Source organism: Lissotriton vulgaris, chromosome 4_1 (genome assembly GCF_964263255.1).
Source record: "Lissotriton vulgaris chromosome 4_1, aLisVul1.2, whole genome shotgun sequence".
NCBI classification, from domain to species: domain Eukaryota; kingdom Metazoa; phylum Chordata; class Amphibia; order Caudata; family Salamandridae; genus Lissotriton; species Lissotriton vulgaris.
Window position 1 is genome coordinate 843,205,227 of NC_141691.1, and position 19,374 is coordinate 843,224,600.

The following is a 19,374-nucleotide window of genomic DNA, read 5'->3' on the forward strand; positions in this document are numbered from 1 at the left end:
CAAGCTTTCATTGCAATTCTTGCAATTTTCCGATATGTTCAAGGATGGTTTCAGGTTCAGGGAGAGAGGAAGATGCATAATATCAGGGATTTGAGAGTCCTAATGCCACCAAGGTGTCTTTGATGTGACAATTTTTTTGAAATATCAGCAGGGATAAAGAAAGTGTCCTCAAAATATGTTGTGAGCAAGTTCTGCAACTAGCAGCTCTTCGAACTTCAACTATGTGTAAGCACTCCATTGGACTTGGTGATTGTGTGCCCACTGAGGCAGGGGCAGTCAGATGACAATCTGTTTACCAGGTTATGGTCACTTACTGCTAAAGCAGGTGCCATAAGAATATTTTTGCAGGAGAGCAGAGCAGATCAGTAGGGGATTAGTGGGTGTCGAAAGACCAGTGGCCCAAGGACAATTAATAGTTTTTCTTGAGTTTTTCAAGTTCTAAAGCCCTGTCTTTGCTTTTGAATTCAACACCACAAAAACAAAAATACAAATAAATGTAAAAGCGCAATAAAAAAAATAATATTTGTGGTACCACCTTTTCTGGTTAAAAAAAATATTTTTAGAACCACCTTTTCTGGTTTAAAAATAGAAAAACCCTTTACTTTTGTTGATACTTTTTTTAGCGCTGTAGAGTACTAGCTAAAGAAGCACATTTTACTGTATTTAGCTGGTTCCACTGCAGTACTGTGGCGCCAATTGAACATTTAATATATATATATATATATTGCACCACTACCTCTGCCTCAAAAGGAGATATGAGAAACGATCAAGGCAAGGCATAGTGAGGGGTTCAATCCTAAAGGAGCTTCAGTAAGCTTCAGGAAGCTTTACTGTCTGGAGAACTGGCCTGCCCATTAGGAGTATGTACAGAGCAAAATCTAAGCAGTGTCTTCCACTCATGTCTGATTGATTACCCACAAAAGATTGGCTACTCACAAAGGGGTCGATTCCGATTCGGGAAAAAAAATTCCATACGATTTGTATCTGGAGCCCTCTCCGTACGAATCATACCCGTCCGTCCGAGTCGCGTAGTACGGTCCGTATTCCGTGAATCCGTCCGAATCGTCGCGATCCGTACGTTTTGCAAGGCTGAAACCGTGAACTGTACGACTCGTACACATGCCGTACAACCCGACGAGTACGATCCGGACCGGGCTATGAGGACGCGATTCGTACGGTCCACATCAGGTAAGGGCGAGTCGTACGGAAAAGCGCACAAACACATACACACCGTACGGTCCGTATACCCCATGATCGCAGGGGTACGGTGCGTACCCCTGCGATCATGGGGTGTACGCACCATACCCCATGTACGATGGGTGTACGCACCCGACCCCATGTACGCTGGGTGTACGCACCATACCCCATGTACGATGGGTGTACGCACCGTACCCCATGTACGATGAGTGTATGGTGCGTACACCCAGCGTACAAGGGGTATGGTGCGTACACCCATCGTACATGGGGTACAGTGCGTACACCCATCGTACATGGGGTACGGTGCGTACACCCATCGTAAATGCGGTACGGTGCGTACACCCAGTGTACATGGGGTACGGTCGTAAAAACTCTTGATCGCTGGGGTACGGTGCTTACCCCTGAGATCTTGGGGGGTATGCACCATACCCGGGGGGGCCGTTCCGTACCTGTTTCGGCGCGAACTCTGCTTTTACGGCTGTTTTCAGCTCCAGTAGAAAAAGGGTCGTATGGTGTGTACCCGACATGTATCTTACTTGCTGGGTCGTAAAAACCAGCCGCGAACCGTACAGATGTCGCGTACAGCGGGATCTGAGGGAGATTCGGATGGGGATTTGATTTGTACGGTCTCTGTACAACTCGTACGGAGTTCGGCTCCTGGTACGAATCGTACTTCGTCGTACGTATGGGGGACATTGCAGGGAATGATTTGTAGGGGAAAAAAGCTCCGAACGGTTATTCGTAGCGGTTTTTCCCGAATCGGAATCAGCTCCAAAGTGTTCAGTGCAGCTCAAAGACTGAGCAGAATATGAGCTTGACCACCTAATGGGGCTTAGGTGTTTGAACAGAGTGGACTCTCCATGAAGACTTCTCTACAAGGCAAAGTTGGTGTTTGTTGGGTCTTGCCCACCTAATGGACTTGAGTATCTGGAGGGAATTTGATCACCCTCATTTCTGCCCACATGAGTTAAATTCTTTTAAATTTATTGACAGATGTACCTGAAATGTTCCAGGAAGTAGCTGTTTTTGAATTAGCTTTTTTGATTTTGTAAAGTTTCATAAACATTCTTCAAAGGTGGCCAAAGGTATTAGTGAAAAAAACATTCTTCCTAGGGAAAGTCTAACCTAACTATAAGTACAGCTACCTATCGATAGATAGATAGATGGATAGTTAGATAGATAGATAGAGAGATAGATAGATAGATAGATAGATAGATAGATAGATAGATAGATAGATAGATAGATAGATAGATAGATAGATAGATAGATAGATAGATAGATAGACGGATAGACAGATAGATAGATAGATTGTGTAAGGAGTAGGGTGGCATGATCAGGTATCATCAGCTCAATGGAATCTACATTAGCCCATGATGCACCAAATGATCAGTGTAGAGCTGACTGAGCTTCGAACTAGAAAGGTCCTTCATTCCTCTCTGAAAATTGATTCCCTAAATCATGAAAAATGCAGTTGCCCAAAACTGAGATCCTCTTTCTAGAACTGTCACACTGTATGAAAAAACTGAGCACATGGCAAGGTTTTTCCCATAAATTTACTCACACTGTGAATGTACTTGCAGGTAATCGCTTAAGACAATCAAAAAAGAAAATAAAGCCTACGGAATTATTACATGTCCATCTAATTTTAGGAATGGATACCATTAATTATCCATTCTTGGAGTGATCGTTTAACACAGAACTTAATCAAAAACGATTTTATGTATAGAGTTTCTCCAACTAGCCAGCGAATCAAACACAAATAATCTCCATGTACGTGGTTTAACTATTTCTTTTAATTAAACCATGTTTCTCCATAAAGTACTAGTATCTCACATTTAACATAGATATACAAAATTTTTACATATATACAAAAACAAACAGAATTTATACAGTTACACATATACACAATTTTCTTTGAACCAAACTTGGGGTTCTTTTACCCAACTTATTTTTTAAAAGGATGTTTATCTACAGTATATCCAAAAAAAATCCTTATTTTCAGATCACCAAAACAAAACAAAACAAAAAGAGTGTCCAAGGTTAAAGACTTTTAACCTCTCTCCATCTAGCACTCCTTATTAATTCTTATTTCATCATCCAAGTCAAAAGAACTTTTTTTTGTATTGGTGCCTTCAACAAAACTATGTTGATGCGTTTCAGCCTCTTATCAATCCAGGCCTCATCAGGACTTTTAGGGCAAATATAATTCCTAACTAAGAAAATCAGATATTTTGATTTACATTCTATATACATCTTCAGGGATAACATTCTAAAATACTATGCACGTATGTACCTATGCAACTATTTTACAAAATCAAGTGTCTCTTCTCAAGGTGAGTGGCATCAATAGCGTTTTTTTTAAAATTATATATATCGTGACCACCCTGATTTGTGCACAAAGAAGTAAGATATTATAACCACAAATTAAATCCACGGACAAGAACCCGTGATCTCTGGGTAGAGTCCTCTATATCCACCTCCATGCAGTAAGCAATCCCAAAGAGTGGCCATACATATAATGGGAAAGATACGTACATTCGCAGTCTAAGTATGAAAATTATGGAGAAATCAATTCTCTTCCAGGTGGCTTTTTCATTCAAACTACAAAGAAGTGAATCCAACAATCACTAAGCCATCAGCTATGAAAACAGACTTTATGTTAGAGCAACCGTAAAAGTCGGGCTTACCTTCCGTAAAGGAACGCCGAAACTATGGACTTTGTCGGCAGTTTAATCCATTCTGATCGATCCTAGGGCAAAGATTTAACATAATCACTCTCAACACGTCCATTAAAGATTATAAATAGAGCTAACAAGTAAGGCCAGGATGCGTAGCATCAGCAATAACATAATACCTTAGGGCTGATACTCTGTACAGAAAAGCAGAAATCCTTTCTGTTCACCAACTCCACACAGAGAATGTTCGGAGCTTGGCCACCCGTTTAAAACGAAGCCTGCGTAGTCTCCGTAGTGGTAAAAGAGACAGAATACACAACACCTGGTTATTCAGGATATCGCAATGTTTCCAGCGTAAAATAAGTTGAGCATAAGAACCCCAAGTTTGGTTCAAAGAAAATTGTTTATATGTGTAAATGTATAAATTCTGTTTGTTTTTGTATATATGTACAAATTGTGTATATCTATGTTAAATGTGAGATACTAGTACTTTATGGAGAAACATGGTTTAATTAAAAGAAATAGTTAAACCACGTACATGGAGATTATTTGTGTTTGATTGGCTGGCTAGTTGAAGAAACTCTATACATAAAATAATTTTTGATTAAGTTCTGTGTAAAACGATCAATCCAAGAATGGATAATTAATGGGATCCATTCCTAAAATTAGATGGACATGTAATAATTCTGTAGGCTTTATTTTCTTTTTTGATTGTATTACATACCCAGAGGCCTATGGGTTAATTGGGTTGCTCCTGTAGTATACACGAGGTAATCGCTTAAGAATCATCATGGTTAGAAGACTGCTAAAAACTGGCTTTTTTAAAAGTTTTTTGTCATACTTAAATGCCTTAATCCCTACTGCCAAGATGTCCCATGGAAATTGTTCACTTGAGAAAAGGAAATCTAAAAATAACAATTTCCATAACTAGTTTAATGTTTATAACATGAGAACATATGGTGTTGCTTGTACTGTGTCTGTGGTTTCTTTTACAGGCTCCCAGCTGATGTTGTCCCACAACAGAAAACTGATGAAGACTTTTGAGGGAGAGAGGCAGTAATATCACTTTAACATTCATGCAATAGTAAGTGTCAATTACCATCTTTATGTGCCCTAACCTGGTCTTGGGGGAATGAGTAAGCTGAAAACTGATAATGTTTGCTTGATACTAATCATCTTTACAGTCAATAATGTTTAAACAGCAGGAGTTTTGTCATTTAATGTTCAACTGCCATATACAGACATTTGAATAACCATTTTACAGACAGCATGACTGATCAACTAACCAACGAACAGAATAGATTAAAAAAAGCTAAATACCAATGATTTCATGTGTTACCTGTCCAGCATGTTTGGTGGCCAGTTTGAGCATGATATCTACTGCATGCTCTTTCTGGATGTTTTCAATTCCAGGGGCATCTGGATCCGGAACATCACCCAGACCATCCTTTCCATGGAAATAAGATGCATGGATACGATCTCCAAGTATTGGCATGCCCAGTCCCCGATACACAGGAATCTGTAAAATACAGTTGGGCAAAGTCATTCTTATTAATCCTAAATTTGTCTTTAGGAGATCACCTAATTTTACAGTTTATTTACACTCCCACTAATTTGTATTTAAAATTAGCACCAAAAAATGTACAACTATATTATGCTATTTAATATTTGCAAATAAAAAATGTTATTTTAATAGCTTCTTTATCCTGAAGTCTATTGGAAGACACAAGTGGGCCTCTCAGTAACTGGCGAATTTCAGGATAAAAGGCCTTGAGATGGGCTGTGTGTAATGAGAGGAGACGTAGGGGGAGGAGATAATCATTTTCATTTTACCAGAAAGGAAAATCATCTTAGATGGCATGGAGGCAGAGTAGGATCGAAAAAATTGCATTCTTCTAGAGCATTTGTTGAAAGGGAATACTGTGAGCATGGCTAGTACCTTTGATCCAAAGCACTAAAAACTGAATTTCTCCCTAACTCTCTGTTGCTGGCAAACGCAGGTCTTGACTACAGACAATTGCTTCATGGTATTGCTTTCTTGTGTACACATTTTTTGTATGCTCTGGGGGAGGTTCTTCTAATGGTGGTCAGGTGATGAACAATGTTGCAATCCGGAATTATTTTAACTTTCATCCAGGAGAGCTTTAAGTGGTTGAGCGACATTCTGAGGTTTACCACTGTAAACAACTGCCCAAGCTATGTGATAGCTTTCTTGAGTGTTCCTAATCTTCACTTAACTTGAGTGTTCTCAGCATAGTGCACCCTAGTGAACATTGATGGTTTTATACTTCTGCACCTTTCAAAATTATAAAAAGCAGTTATTGTTCTGTGATTGCTTAAATATCTTGTTTTGGCCTTTTGTGGGAAGAAGGATTTGGGAGTTTTTTAAGGGAGAATTTAGTATGATAAATGTTGTTGGTGTTGTGGTAGATCTTGGGAGAGGGAGCAGAACATGTACATTACTAAGGTATCCATGTTGTCCGATGGCAGCCTGGTTTGGCTTATTACCAACATCTGTAGGGTGGACTATGGATGCACAGTGTCTTGGAGAGGGTACTGTGAATATACCTGGGGTTGCATCTCAGTGTTGGCGAAACATTGTTTGAGTAAAATAGTTGTGGCGTCATATTACCATCAGGGTGAAGTTTCAGATATAGACTCCTAATACTGGAAAACAGCAGCCTTGAGTTGTTTTGCTTTTGGCTCTAAAACGGTTAAGGCATAGGTGGGTGTGTTGAGTAGACGTGGAGGTATGAATTGAGATAGAGGTACTAGGCAGGGCTGGAGTTTGTCTTTGGCAGTCCAGTGATGTTAATGTTATTTCTAAAAAGCTCTGATAAAGCTCACATGTGCCCTGTAGTTTCATAACACTACCAGTAAAGAGAGGAATACAAAAGTGCAGACTCAATTAAAAGTAAACTAAAAAAAGCAGGATTTGAGGTGAATGAAGAACAGGAAAGGAAGTGATCAGTTTAACGGGCAGCAGAGCATTATTACACACATTGGGGCAACTTGGGGTACACATGAAATAATGTCTGCTAGCAATTTAAGACATTTTCGTCCACATAGCTGCTAACTATCAAAGGGTCTGACAGGAAATATCAGCAAGTGGAAGCCATTTAATGAAAATAAAAGAATTTCTATTTACTGCTCGTTTGGGAGGCAAGGAACTTTAACACTGCTGTGACCCTTTGAAGGAATTAGTGGAGAGCAAGCACTCAAGATTTGGCACAAGCAAATCTGATAGAGTTACTCACCACAAGGTTTTTTATTTGTTGAAAGGTTTTAAGTAGGTGTTCAGCAGGAAATGATATTAACAACTGGCCCAATCTACGTGTGAGCCAACACATTTTTCTCAAGTTGCCATACAGAACACGCATATGGAAACTGTGCATCTGTGGAAACTTGAGCAGATAGCCTAAGACCTGAGTTTAATTGAATTCTCAAGGTACACACAGACTTGACTATTGAATGGTAGGAGCAATTTCCTTAGGCAAGAAGATGACAATCGATGGAAGAGTAGTCCTGACTTACAGGACTTTGGTTTTACTGTCAGTGAGTTTTAGTCAGGGGCTGCTTTCCACTCACAGACCAAGTTGAGGCATAATTTCAAAGCAATGTCTGAAGGCACATTGGCATTAATGTTGATGATTAATTGAGTGTCCTCAGACTACATAAAATGCTGATAAGTGGATTATATCAGCTTCATATAAATGCTGAATAAATATGGAGACTGGCTGATCCATGGGACAGTGCATGTACATGAGCAGAATTCAGAAATTAAGGAGAAAAGTATCAATGATTGGGAGTAGTTCATTATAAAAGAACTTTACCAATTTCAGGTTACATCGGCCGCACAGTGTCCAAGGATGAGGTGACGATTGAAGGCACGGAAGGCATTGAACATCTCTGTTAAGCCTATAAGAATCAGGTTGAGCACTACCAAGGTCACCATCAGCTCTGAAGTCATCCAACACGGCCAAAAGATCTAATTCACTTCCATGGTACTATCTAAACTAACTTCATGTGGGTGTAAGATATTAATTTTCAAACAAACATTACTCTGTATTTCAATCCCTTCCCCCTCTTGGAGGTTTGAAAAAGAGTATTGTTCAGTGTGAGATAGTGAAGACCAACCAAAGGGTGAACAGTGAAACTTACTATCTAGCTATGTAATAGAATCGTCCAGTTGACACAAACATATTAGATGAATGCTAAGAAGAAGGAGTCTCATTCTTAATTGCAAAACCAACAAAAAAAGTTTTGCTCAATTAATCGAGTGGATTCCAAAGTTAGCTAGAAGAATCACAGTGTACCATGCAGACTCAGTCACTTACCGCTTGATGTGAGGTGGGGACCTAATCTAATTTGTCATATCCAGCCTTGTGTGAGTTTCAGTTAAACTGAACTGAGATGAATTGAGGGCATCCTACAACTTCCAATTTGAATTGCTTGATATAACATTATGATTGGCATGTTAACAGAAGTCATACAGACAATTCCAGAAGGTTTTCAATAAATGAAGTCAGAGTACCAGGTAGACGCTACCTCAGAAGAGGCAGAGGATGGAGTTTTCTTATGGACCAAGATGTATGAATAACCGGCACCCCACCATCACAGGATAGAAGGCAGATTGTGCAGTGGCTACTAGTGCTGTAGTAATGTACCAGAAGAAGAGAAATTATGCTTTCTGGTTGACTGTGGGGCAGTCCTTTCTCCTGGTGTAGTGGTTGTAGGACTTTAGGTCTGTGAAGCGGTCTGTGGAAAGGTGAGGTGGGTGCGAGCATGTGCAAGGGTTGGAGTGTATTATATGCTATGTGCATTTTGTGCTAAAGTTCTCAACCTGAACTGGGAAGTATAGAAGGAAAGTTTGAGGATTCCCTTTGCATGTATATAGAGGACAAAGGGAAGTGACCAGATGGGTGTGGATAGGGATTTCTGTGATGTCATTTCAATAGTAACCTACAGGGAAAGACATTTCTGCCACTCATTGTAGATAATTACTGTCCAGGTAAATACAGCCTAATCATGGGTCTGATGGTGAAATATTCACACAATAATTGACAATTACAAAGAAAAAAAATAACAAGACAGAGTGCTTCTTGTACAACGGATTGATACATGAGAGCATAATATCATAATATTTTGGTCATAAAACAAGGTTATATGCACAGTAATAAAATTAATTTTGAATATAAATTGGAACTGCCACAATCCTCCACCATGAAAATAAAAGAGCACAAGTTAGTGAGCATAAGTTGCACAAGAAAACATTTGCTTGATTGGTATATATACATGTGGTTAACATTGGGTTCTAGGCCTAGAGGGCATTTGTGGGGCTGGGGTTGATGATTGTAATGGAATTTGGTAAGGGGCTACTGGACAAGGGGAACTTTTGTTAATAATGTCCTATCAGGAGATCCAAGGAGGGCACCGGGGTTATATGTGTGATTGTCTATGATTGTCTTTTATGGCACTCAAGCATTCTTGAGCTACAATAGATACTCCTGGGTAGAGAAGTAACCCATGGGGTGTATCTCAACCCTTGGGACTTCCATGGATCTTCATAGGGCATGGTTCTAGAGTGTTTTATGAATGAGTTCATCTCAGGTGAGTGGAGATGATGGGTGGAATAGCCTTGTGGTGTCTGGTGAGAAAAATGATGGATTAGTCTGGTGCCATGGTACAAGTTTTATCAGGGGGTCGCAGCCTGGTCCCTAATAACCACGGTGGGCTCAGCCATATTCCAGGGAGCTCTTTAGATATTTTCATAATACTAACAGGGATTACAAATACTGAAAATTAAAAATACCTAGTGGTCTCCCGGGTTTTCCTTTTTTTTCGGTGCCACCTTTATGATTAAAATCAGTGTTAACTGGTTGGGTTAATTTAAGGGGAGGGTTACTAACCTGATAGTCTAATACTACGGCAACATGTTTCAGCCATTCTTCACAGCCCCAGCGGGGTCGTGGGCTTTCGTCAGGACTGTTCTTTAGTAAACCCTGTTTGTTAGAAGCGGTAATGTCACTATCCAGTCTGCTGTGTAGGTCTGTCAGTTATCACATGAACAGACACAAAACAGACATTAGAAGGTGAGGCTGGCCTACTTGACTGTGCTCCGGATGGAGAGGCATGTCTTAGTGCCTATTGTTATCAAAATCACAAGGTGCAGGAAGACAAAAGAACACAAAAGAAATGAAATAGAAAACCATTTGTTTCAATTCCCTATCTTAAAGGAAATGCACAGATTGTGTAATTATAGCCCGTTGTAATGGAGCATGCACTCACATATGTGTTGTCTAGCGGTTCTTTCGAGCCAGTTTCGTGGTCCAGAGCTCCTTCGAGCCCTTCTTTGGCAGCCCTCCATTGGCTACCTATCAGCAAGAGGATTGTTTTTAAAGCTCTACTCTGGTGCCACAGGATAATCCACCAAAAAGCGCCGGCGTATATGTCAGATTTGGCATCCCTGTACGAACCGAACAGATCCTTAAGATCGAAAGGAACGGGCCTGCTCAGAACATCTCGCCCCAGAAAAGCTAGAATGGGAGGCAGGTCCTTCCGCACCCTGGCAGCCAAGCACTGGAATCTCCTTCCTTCGAACATTAGGCTAGAGACTAAAGAGGCTTCTTTTAGAAAGATGTTAAAAACCTTTCTTTTCACTTCATAATGGCTTCCCCCTCTCTACTCTTGCTTGCTCTTCTCCACAGCGCGGGGACACGCCGGGAGGCGTCACCATGCGCTTTATAAACCCCTTTAAACTTAAACTTAAACTTAAACAAGAGAAATTTTCCCACAGGTGGTTCACGTTGGTAGTGGCCGAGGTAAGGGTATGATTCCTCAGATGGAAGCTGTAGTGGTAGCCCTTGAGGACAGAGAGGGGATAGATGGACAACAAGTGCCCTAATCCCCCAAGTGGCTAGTGATTGACGCTGAGGACATATGAGAGGAAGTAAAAGACTTCCTAGGTTCCCGGGATGGGTTAGTGGTTGACTTTGAAGGCAGCGCATAGTTGCTGACTGTCCAGGATAGTGAAGGATGTCATACTAGCAACTGTTTGGTGACATCTAGGGTGGTGGTGGGAGTAACTTACATAATTTGCTGTAGCATAATTAAGCAAAAATTCCTGCAGAATTACATTAGATTATACAGAATTAGATGAGGAGTGAAACCCAGCATTTAGAATTTTATTTTTATCACAAAATCCACCCGTGCATCCAAAATGGAACAGAGGATGCATTTTGCGGTAAGAGAATAGTGCTAAATGTGGCTGAATATGAACGTCAGTAGGCGTCAGTAGTGCATTTAATTTTTTGTCTCTGACTTAGAGACCAAGAGGGTGTGTGCGTCCCGCTTTTTTGTTCAGTGAGGCCCCCCCCTTTTTTTGTTGCACTTCACAGACACCTTTTCACTTTCAAGTCCTTTGGTAGGGTGGGCCTTAGCGTGCCCATACCGCCGGGGTTTACTCACACTAGGTCCTGACGAATGCCAGGTTAATTATACCAACATCGGCTGAAACATGTTGACCAATCACTTCTTCACCTAATGTCATTGGAAGCAGACCATCCAACTTAGTTGGCCTTGCTTACCAACACATTTTTAACCTTGCCCTTGATGATCATACATTAAATCAATTTTTGATACGTACAAGGCAATTGTAACTCACCACCTCACTCTGTTCACATAATTCACCACATAGCCCTCACATCTTCACATTACCAGCTCCGCAGCAAATCTGGCGTTGTAGCACACTGGGGTGACATTCGGTCACACCCAGTGGGGCCCGATGATGAAGCAAGTCACCGACCAGGTCGGTGAGTGAGGGCTTTCTAAACAAACCTAATGGGCTTTGTTGGTTTCTTGTGTTCCCTTACTTGTGTATATAAAAACCAAGGAACACTCTTTTGTTGTTTTTCCACTGGACAAAGCACAACACAATATGAGAAGTGTGTTCAACCCAAACATTTTTAGAAAGGCCGGAAGAAGGGGCCTCTTTTCCGGCTGCTTCAACCCAAGGCCCTATTTGAGGTTCAAAGGTATAGGAAGAGGTTTTCAATCATTCAACACTCCCCAATTCTACCTTCAGAGAGGGAGAGGTTTATGCAACAGAGTGTTCAGATCACATGGAGTTTCCAACAACAACAACTTTCAGAGTGAGTACCTTACCACCTCTTCTTTCTTCTTTCCCTCAAAAGCTAAGAGGCATACTCAAAGCCTTCTATCAGAATTGGAAAGTAATCACTCAAGACCCATGGGTAATAAATACCGCCAAAGGTTTCATGATAGATTTCGTTAAATACCTATACAAACATCTCACCTGAGAGACATCCCACTGACAAAGGAACAAGAAAAAATAGTGGAGGAGGAAATAACCTCAGTGATTCAGAAAGGGGCTATAATAGAAGTACAATGAGAGTCAATCAGATTTGTAAGTACACTCTTTCTCGTTCAGAAAAAGGACACAGGATGGAGACCCGTTATAAAACTCAGGAAACTAAACAAATTCCTAGTTTAAAGGCACTATAAGATGGAGGCCATCCACCTCCTGATGGACATATTACTGGAAGGGGATTGGTTAGTCAAACTAGATTTAAAGGATGCATACTTTACCATCCTGATGGCCAAATAACATCAATTCTTTGTTAAGTTTATTTGGAACAACAATCTGTTCCAATTTCAAGCCCTCCCTTATGGGCTATATTCTGCCCCCTGGTGTTTCACCAAGGTTATGAGGACAATTGCCTCACTCCTGAGAGAAAGAGGTATTCGACTAATTAAATACCTAAATGAGATCCTCATCATGTCCCAGCACCACACACAAATAATTCAAGACCTGGAGGCAGTTATGGATCTCATAGAAAGCTTAGGATTTAATATAAACAAGGAGAAATCGATACTGACTCCCTCCAGATCCTTGGAGTTCTTAGGGTTTACCGTAGACACAACAAAATGCCTCCTTTTACTACCCTCAAAGAAAATAACCAAAATCCAAAAGGAAATAAGGTTTGTTTTGAAACAAGAAAGCCTAACTCTAAGGGAATTAGCCAGACTCCTGGGCCTCCTTTCTTCATCTATTCAAGCCATCTTCCTGGGTCTTCTGAATTACCAAGCTCTTCAAAGGGTAAAAGCGAGAGCGCTAAGGTCTGGCCTTTGGTACGGAGATTAGATAACCCTTGATCAGAATGCCAAATCAGAACTGACTTGGTGGCTAGAGAATTTAGATGCTTGGAATGACAAAGCCATATTTGGGGCAACACCAGAATTAATCCTGGAATCAGATGCAAGCCTTCATGTTTGGGGAGCTTGTCTTCTCAATCAGAACACAGGTGTCGTCTGGTCAGAAGCAGAGTGTTCTCATCACATAAACTACCTAGAACAGACTGATGGTTTATACACACTGATGACCTCCAAACATTCCCTCCAAGGGAGATCAGTCATTCTGAAGATGGGCAATATGTCAACGGTGGCATTTATAAATAGTATAGGGGATACAAAATCAGCAGATCTCTCAAACTTAGCCTAGAAACTTTGGTTGTTTTGCCTGGAGCACAAGATTGCTCGAAGAGCAGAATACCTCCCAGGGAAGATAAACGTATCTGCAGATTGGAACTCGAAATTCCTATTAGATCACAGTGATTGGAAACTCAACGTAATCGCCGTAGGGGCTCTAAACAAACTATGGGGAACCTTAGAAATAGACCTGTTCAAGAGCAGACTAAGCTTCCAGTTAGAGAAATACTTCAGCTGGATGCCAAACCTGGGTGCTCTTGCAGTAAACGCCTTTCTCCAATCCTGGAAAGAATTCCAAGCATACGCATTTCCACTTTTCGCCATGATTCAGTGAGTTCTACAGAAGGTGAGACAAGATCAGTGCTCTCTAGTACTCATAAACCCCTTTTGGCCATCTCAGGCATGTTTCATCACAACACTGGAATTGGCTTGTAACATTCCCTTTTCAGTTCCAGAGCTCCTCACAGACATAGATGGAAAAGATCACCCCCTAGTACAGGCCCGGAGTTTGAACCTTTTTGTTCGTCAAGTGTCAGGAAATCTAATGAAGTGTCTGGACTTTCGTCGACAGCTGCAATTCTCCTCCGAGAGCCTTGGGCCCCTGGCACACACTATAGGTATAGCAACATTTGTAGAAAATGGGTACGTTGGTACCTGGGGAGGAACCTGGATTCCGTGGAGGCTCCTATCGTACACATAGTAAACTTACTTGTAGAACAGTTTGAAAGGGGCCTCAGTTATAGAACGATTAATTTTTATAGATCAGCTATCTCTGCAGGTCATGCTCTATTCAATGGAAAAATGGGAGATAAGAACATCATAGTTTTTAGAGTCTTACAAAATATCAGACTAAGGAGACCCGCTAAACCCAAATACGAGTCGCTGTGGGATATAAAACTAATTTTAGACCCATTTACAAATTGACCGGATAACACACATTTAGGGGCTCATTATGATTGCGGATTTTCCGCACCCTCCGGGCCGGCGGAAGCCACCGCCGGCCCGGAGGATGCGGAAAATCCGCAGCGGACCCACCAAAGACCCACCGCCACATTAGGATGGCTGGTGGGTCCTGGTTTCCGTCTGCAGCTTTTCCTCCGCGGTTGGCTTGCAACCGCGGAGGAAAAGCACTAATCTGGTGACAGTGTCTCTCAGAAACCGTCCGCCAGATTAGTATGTGCCTGCAAACATGCTTTTCCGCAGCGACTTTTCCGCCGTGGAAAAGCATGTGTAACTTCACTGCGGGGGCCCGTTGCGGGCCCCCTAGGTGAAGGGGGGGTGGGGGGTGCACATGGGCGGTACCTATGGTACCTCCCTGCATTTGCATGCAGAAAGCGGCAGGCACCGCGCGGTGCCTGCCTCTTTCTGCATACAAATGCAATGCGTGCATTTTTAACATTGCCGCGGGTGCAGCTTAAAGCCGCACCCGCCGCAATGTTAAAAATAGAGGATGTGACCGCCACCCTGGCGGTCACATCCTAATCGCACAGGAGGGGACTCCGCAGCCCATGCGGACGTCCCCTCCTCCTAAATGATCGCAGACGGACGCAAGTCCGTCCGCGATCATAATCGGCCCCTAAGACAGGAAAAGTCTTTCCAATAAACTCACAACCTTGTTGTGCTTAATCTCATGCCAAAGGGCTTATGATGTCAAAGCTCTTGAAGTCACAAATAGATCTTATAATATGTTTAGTGTTAAATTTGAGTTAATTAGAAGAACTAAAACTATGTCAGATTACATTTTGTATCCACATTTTGACCTATGCAAAAAACTTTGTGTTGTAGACTGCATGCATAATGAATGGTCTTCATGCTCACGGTGTAAACCGATTATGTATATCTTTGGCAAACCGTTCAAAGCTATAACTTCTGCTTTTATAGCCAGATGAGTTAAATCCGCAATGAAACTAGCGGGCATTAACTTAAAGAAATTCCAAGCACACTCCCTCAGAGGTGCTATGGACATTAAATCCTTCTGGACTGGAGGTAAGTTAGATGACATGCTTAAGGAGGCCGACTGGATCTAATGCAAACACATTTGCACAACATTACTGCAAACCAATTGATCACATGTCTGATGTAGTCATGCAAAGCTGCCAACATGCATAATGAGAGCCTCTGGTCTTGTAATGTAATTGCAATTCTCCTATTATCATGATAAGAGAATCTGGATTTCATTAAAGACACAGAGGCTAACATTATCCCTCCCATACCCTCCCATGGTGGTTAAGTCTTATTCTGTTTACTAGATGGTATATATTTCATATCCAAGTGTCTTCAATTGGTTTATTTAAATAACATTTTGATGTGTAGAATTTTATTGCTTGTCTTTGTCGCCTTTCCTACCTCTCATTCCAATGGAGTACTTATACCTCTCTTCATTTCAGGTAACTCTTCATAAGTGATTCACCATCCAAAGTTTGGATTTCCTGGATCTTCTTTGTTTTTGGTTCTTACTGGTTTTAAAGTAGAAGAGCAAAACATTTTAAAAAAAGAGAAGAAGAACTTCTTTTGGAACTATTTCCTATTTTTCCACATTTAAAAGAGGCAGAATGTTCTGCGCTCAAGGCTATTTTATGTTCTTAGTGTTTTGTCTAGAACCTTTTCACTTTGTGATGTAATGCTTTTAACTAGCTGCTTGGAGTTACATTAAAAGAATTATCCATAACATTAGCCTCCGTGTCTTTAATGAAATGTAGATTCTCTTGTTATGGTAATAGGAAAATCGCAATTTCAATTCCATAAAATGTCTGCGGTAGCAGAAGAGACATCACCCCTTTGACATGCCTTTAATGACATCACAGGAAGTGATATATTTGAACTTGAAATACATACAATAAAAGCAAGCTTCCATAATAACAGCAAATACACTAAAATAGATAACAAGATGTAAGTTTTTACCCATATCTAAAGGAGAATGCAGCATGGTATGCCCAAGATACAACAGTGATCAGCAAAGGGTACCCTATCACAGTTGCAATCATCTAATGCTGACGGACAATCATCATATTTCCAGACAGGCCCGGACTGGCTGTTGCGGGCACCGGGCAATCCCCCGGTGGGCCGCATGGTTGGGGGCCGGTTTTGGGCCCCTGGGGCCGTTTTTCTTATAGGGCCGTTTTTGCTGCAAAAACGGCCCTGTAAGAAAAACGGTCTAAAACCGGCCCTGGCACAGAGCGCGGTCGCGCCCCCCCTCCCTCCCTGGGGGGGGGGGGGAATAGGGGGGCCGGCCGAGCACTTTGCCAGGGCCGGTTCTGGTTCCCAGTCCGGCCCTGTTTCCAGACACAGCCTCAAATGCCCAGCCGTAAAATGTAATGTCAAATTAGATCATTATATGCCCAGCTGTGGGGTCTCCACAAACAAAGGGTGGTGAGGCAGGTGGAGGGAGCGTGTGGGCGGGGGTTAACACTGAGTGGGGTGTTATGAATAATATATTAAAAACAAAAATAACTTGTCTAAAGCCACCAGCTGCCTGCTGTATCGTGTTGTGCCCCCTCTAATCTTCCAGGTCCCAGCAGCCCCTGGAACAGACTCCTTTCCAATCCCCGTTCTGTAGAGCAGTGCAGGTTTGGCTTGAATGACCTGGAAAGACTCTCCGCTCAGGCCAGGGTGTCTGTGGGTATTTATCCAGCTCGGCTGTTCAATGCAGCCGGGCTGGAGAAACCTAAGTGCGGATGTGTGTTTTAGTCGACCTGAGTTGGCCGGCCAAACACATATGCAGTTAGGGAGTCGCACATAACACTTTTTCTCCCATACCCTGCCCCTCTCTGCACAAGCTGGCTCAGAGCTGACAAATGTAAAATAAAACGATGCTAGAATATCGTTTTATTTATCAATTACTGGCTCTGAGCCAGGCAGTGGGGCGATGTCCTCTGCCTTTGCGGAGGAGCCTCCGCTGATGCCCAGGCAAAACTTTCATAAGCTTAGCCAGAGCCCTCTGTTTCTAAAACACAAACTCTCTTAGACCAGGTATAGCCTAACATAAAGGTACAGGTACAGTCTGATAAAAGCATATGTGCAGACTCCTCCCTATCTCACAATCAGTCTGCACACAGACTGCATGGGTACACAACATGGCTATAATAATTGTCCTCTTTATGATTATTTTTATAATGACGATGATGATGATTAATATTATTATTACTATTATTATTATTATTATTATTGGCTTGTATTATGAATATTTTTTATTATTATTACTATGATGGTTATTATTATTATTAATACTAATGGTAATAATAATAAAAATACCAAAGACCATCTTCACGCATTATAGATGTTTTCTGAATCGTTTGTATTTTCAGAGACTTTTTAGACAAGTGCAAGTAGAATATTTCTGGAAGCATATTTTTGTTTCCAGGTATGAAGCACTGTATAAAAACAAGTTATTATTTTTATTATTATTACTTGTTTATATATAGTGCCCCTATCCACACTTTTGCAAATTCTAAGCACTGTAAATTATCGATATTAGTATCATGAACTGATTGTAATAACATTTTTACTCAGTTAATCCTTAAAATGCTGAATAGAGCGGACCAAAAATACCCACAGTGTTCTAGTATTTTTTTAAGGGTGGTCCAGGTGTCATAACAATGCTTATCTCTTCATTTTAGCACTTAGTTGCAGATTTACCAATCTAAAGGTCCTTCCACAGCTGTTGCTCTATATTTCTTTTACAGTAAGGTATTCAGTGCTTGACGGACCCGCTTGAAATCCGATCTGTCTTTTGCAGCAGCAGTGCTAGTGTGGCACTGCCATGCAAGTCTTAAAGCCATTAGGCATTGGTCAGTTGCACTCAGCCCTTTTCAGCATACACACCACCATGGGCTGAGAGCAATGGGCAAATTAAATCACATTTTTCCCAGGATACACACACACACACATATACTCAGAGGCCCATCCCTATGGCGCCAGGCACTGAACCTCTGACCTGTCTGTTTATTACTTATTGCAACATTGTATTTAGACACTTACAAGTGGGCGAAAACAAAACTGAAAGCTAACTTAGTAAGCGTGTCAGTAGCTGTAGCTTTGTTCAATGCTTCCAACACAAGCAGGTTGCACTAAAGCAGAATTCTTGTTTTTCTTTTTCAGAAATAAAACATTACACAGTGAGCCTTGTAAATCAGGGGTCACAGGGACTCTGCCAGAGGTAGCAAAGCGCAAACCAGGGGTCACAGCTGTGACCCATGGCGACCCCTATTTGACGTCCATGAGGGTATCAGTAGTTATGGTAAGGGAAAGTGACTAGCAGAGGTACTTCACAGAATCTGAGCAAAGGAGTCAATCCTCCCATGGCCAGGAATATTTCTCTTTTATCGTTTTGCACTTTAACCCTCACACATACTCACTCTCAGGTAGTGCAGGAAATGAGGCAGTCATATCCCAGATATGGCACATATTATTTTATTTATTTATTTTAAAGGTTTTATATAGCGCTGGCTGGACCCGGATGTATCAGAGCACTTTACATGAGCATCAGACCATAGTTACAGGTTACATTGTTACAAAGGTTACACAGTTATTAGAGCATGGCAGCATAGTTACTTGTAAGGTTGAGATATAAAATAAGCACAAATAGTAAGGGGGAGAGATTCAGGGGAGGGGGAAGGAGCTGGGGAAGTAGACAGGTAATCAAGGCGAGAAAGAGGAGGGGAGGGTGACGGACACCGCATGGAAAGAGGAGGGGGAAGGGCGACGGGGACACAAACCGGTGGACGAGTCAAAGCAACGTCCAAAATCCAGTAAGCTGTGATTCCAAGGGAAGTGGTATCACTTCCCTATCTCAGTTGCGGGAGGCTCCCTTTACGCATTGGACTCTCTCAGAGGGGTCTCTGAGACTCCAAGGCCTACACACTGGATCTTACCCCAAAAAGGAGAGAGGGAGAGCTTTGGCAAGGGGTGCCATACCATACCTCAGCTGTGAGTGGCTTCCTTGTCGCAGTGGACTCCCTCAGCGGGTTTGCTGAAAATCCAGACTATAAATATTAGA

The 19,374-nt window shown here is 41.7% G+C and overlaps 1 protein-coding gene across 1 annotated transcript in view; it reads right to left on the bottom strand.

Annotated features, from left to right (window-relative positions):
- Nucleotides 1-19,374, bottom strand: part of LOC147722660 (uncharacterized) — a 107,624-nt gene that overhangs the window by 58,333 nt on the left and 29,917 nt on the right. The window contains exon 2 of the mRNA XM_086965163.1: nt 5,212-5,391. Coding sequence (XP_086821289.1) covers nt 5,212-5,391 — 180 coding nt within the window. The remainder of the gene's footprint in view (nt 1-5,211; nt 5,392-19,374) is intronic.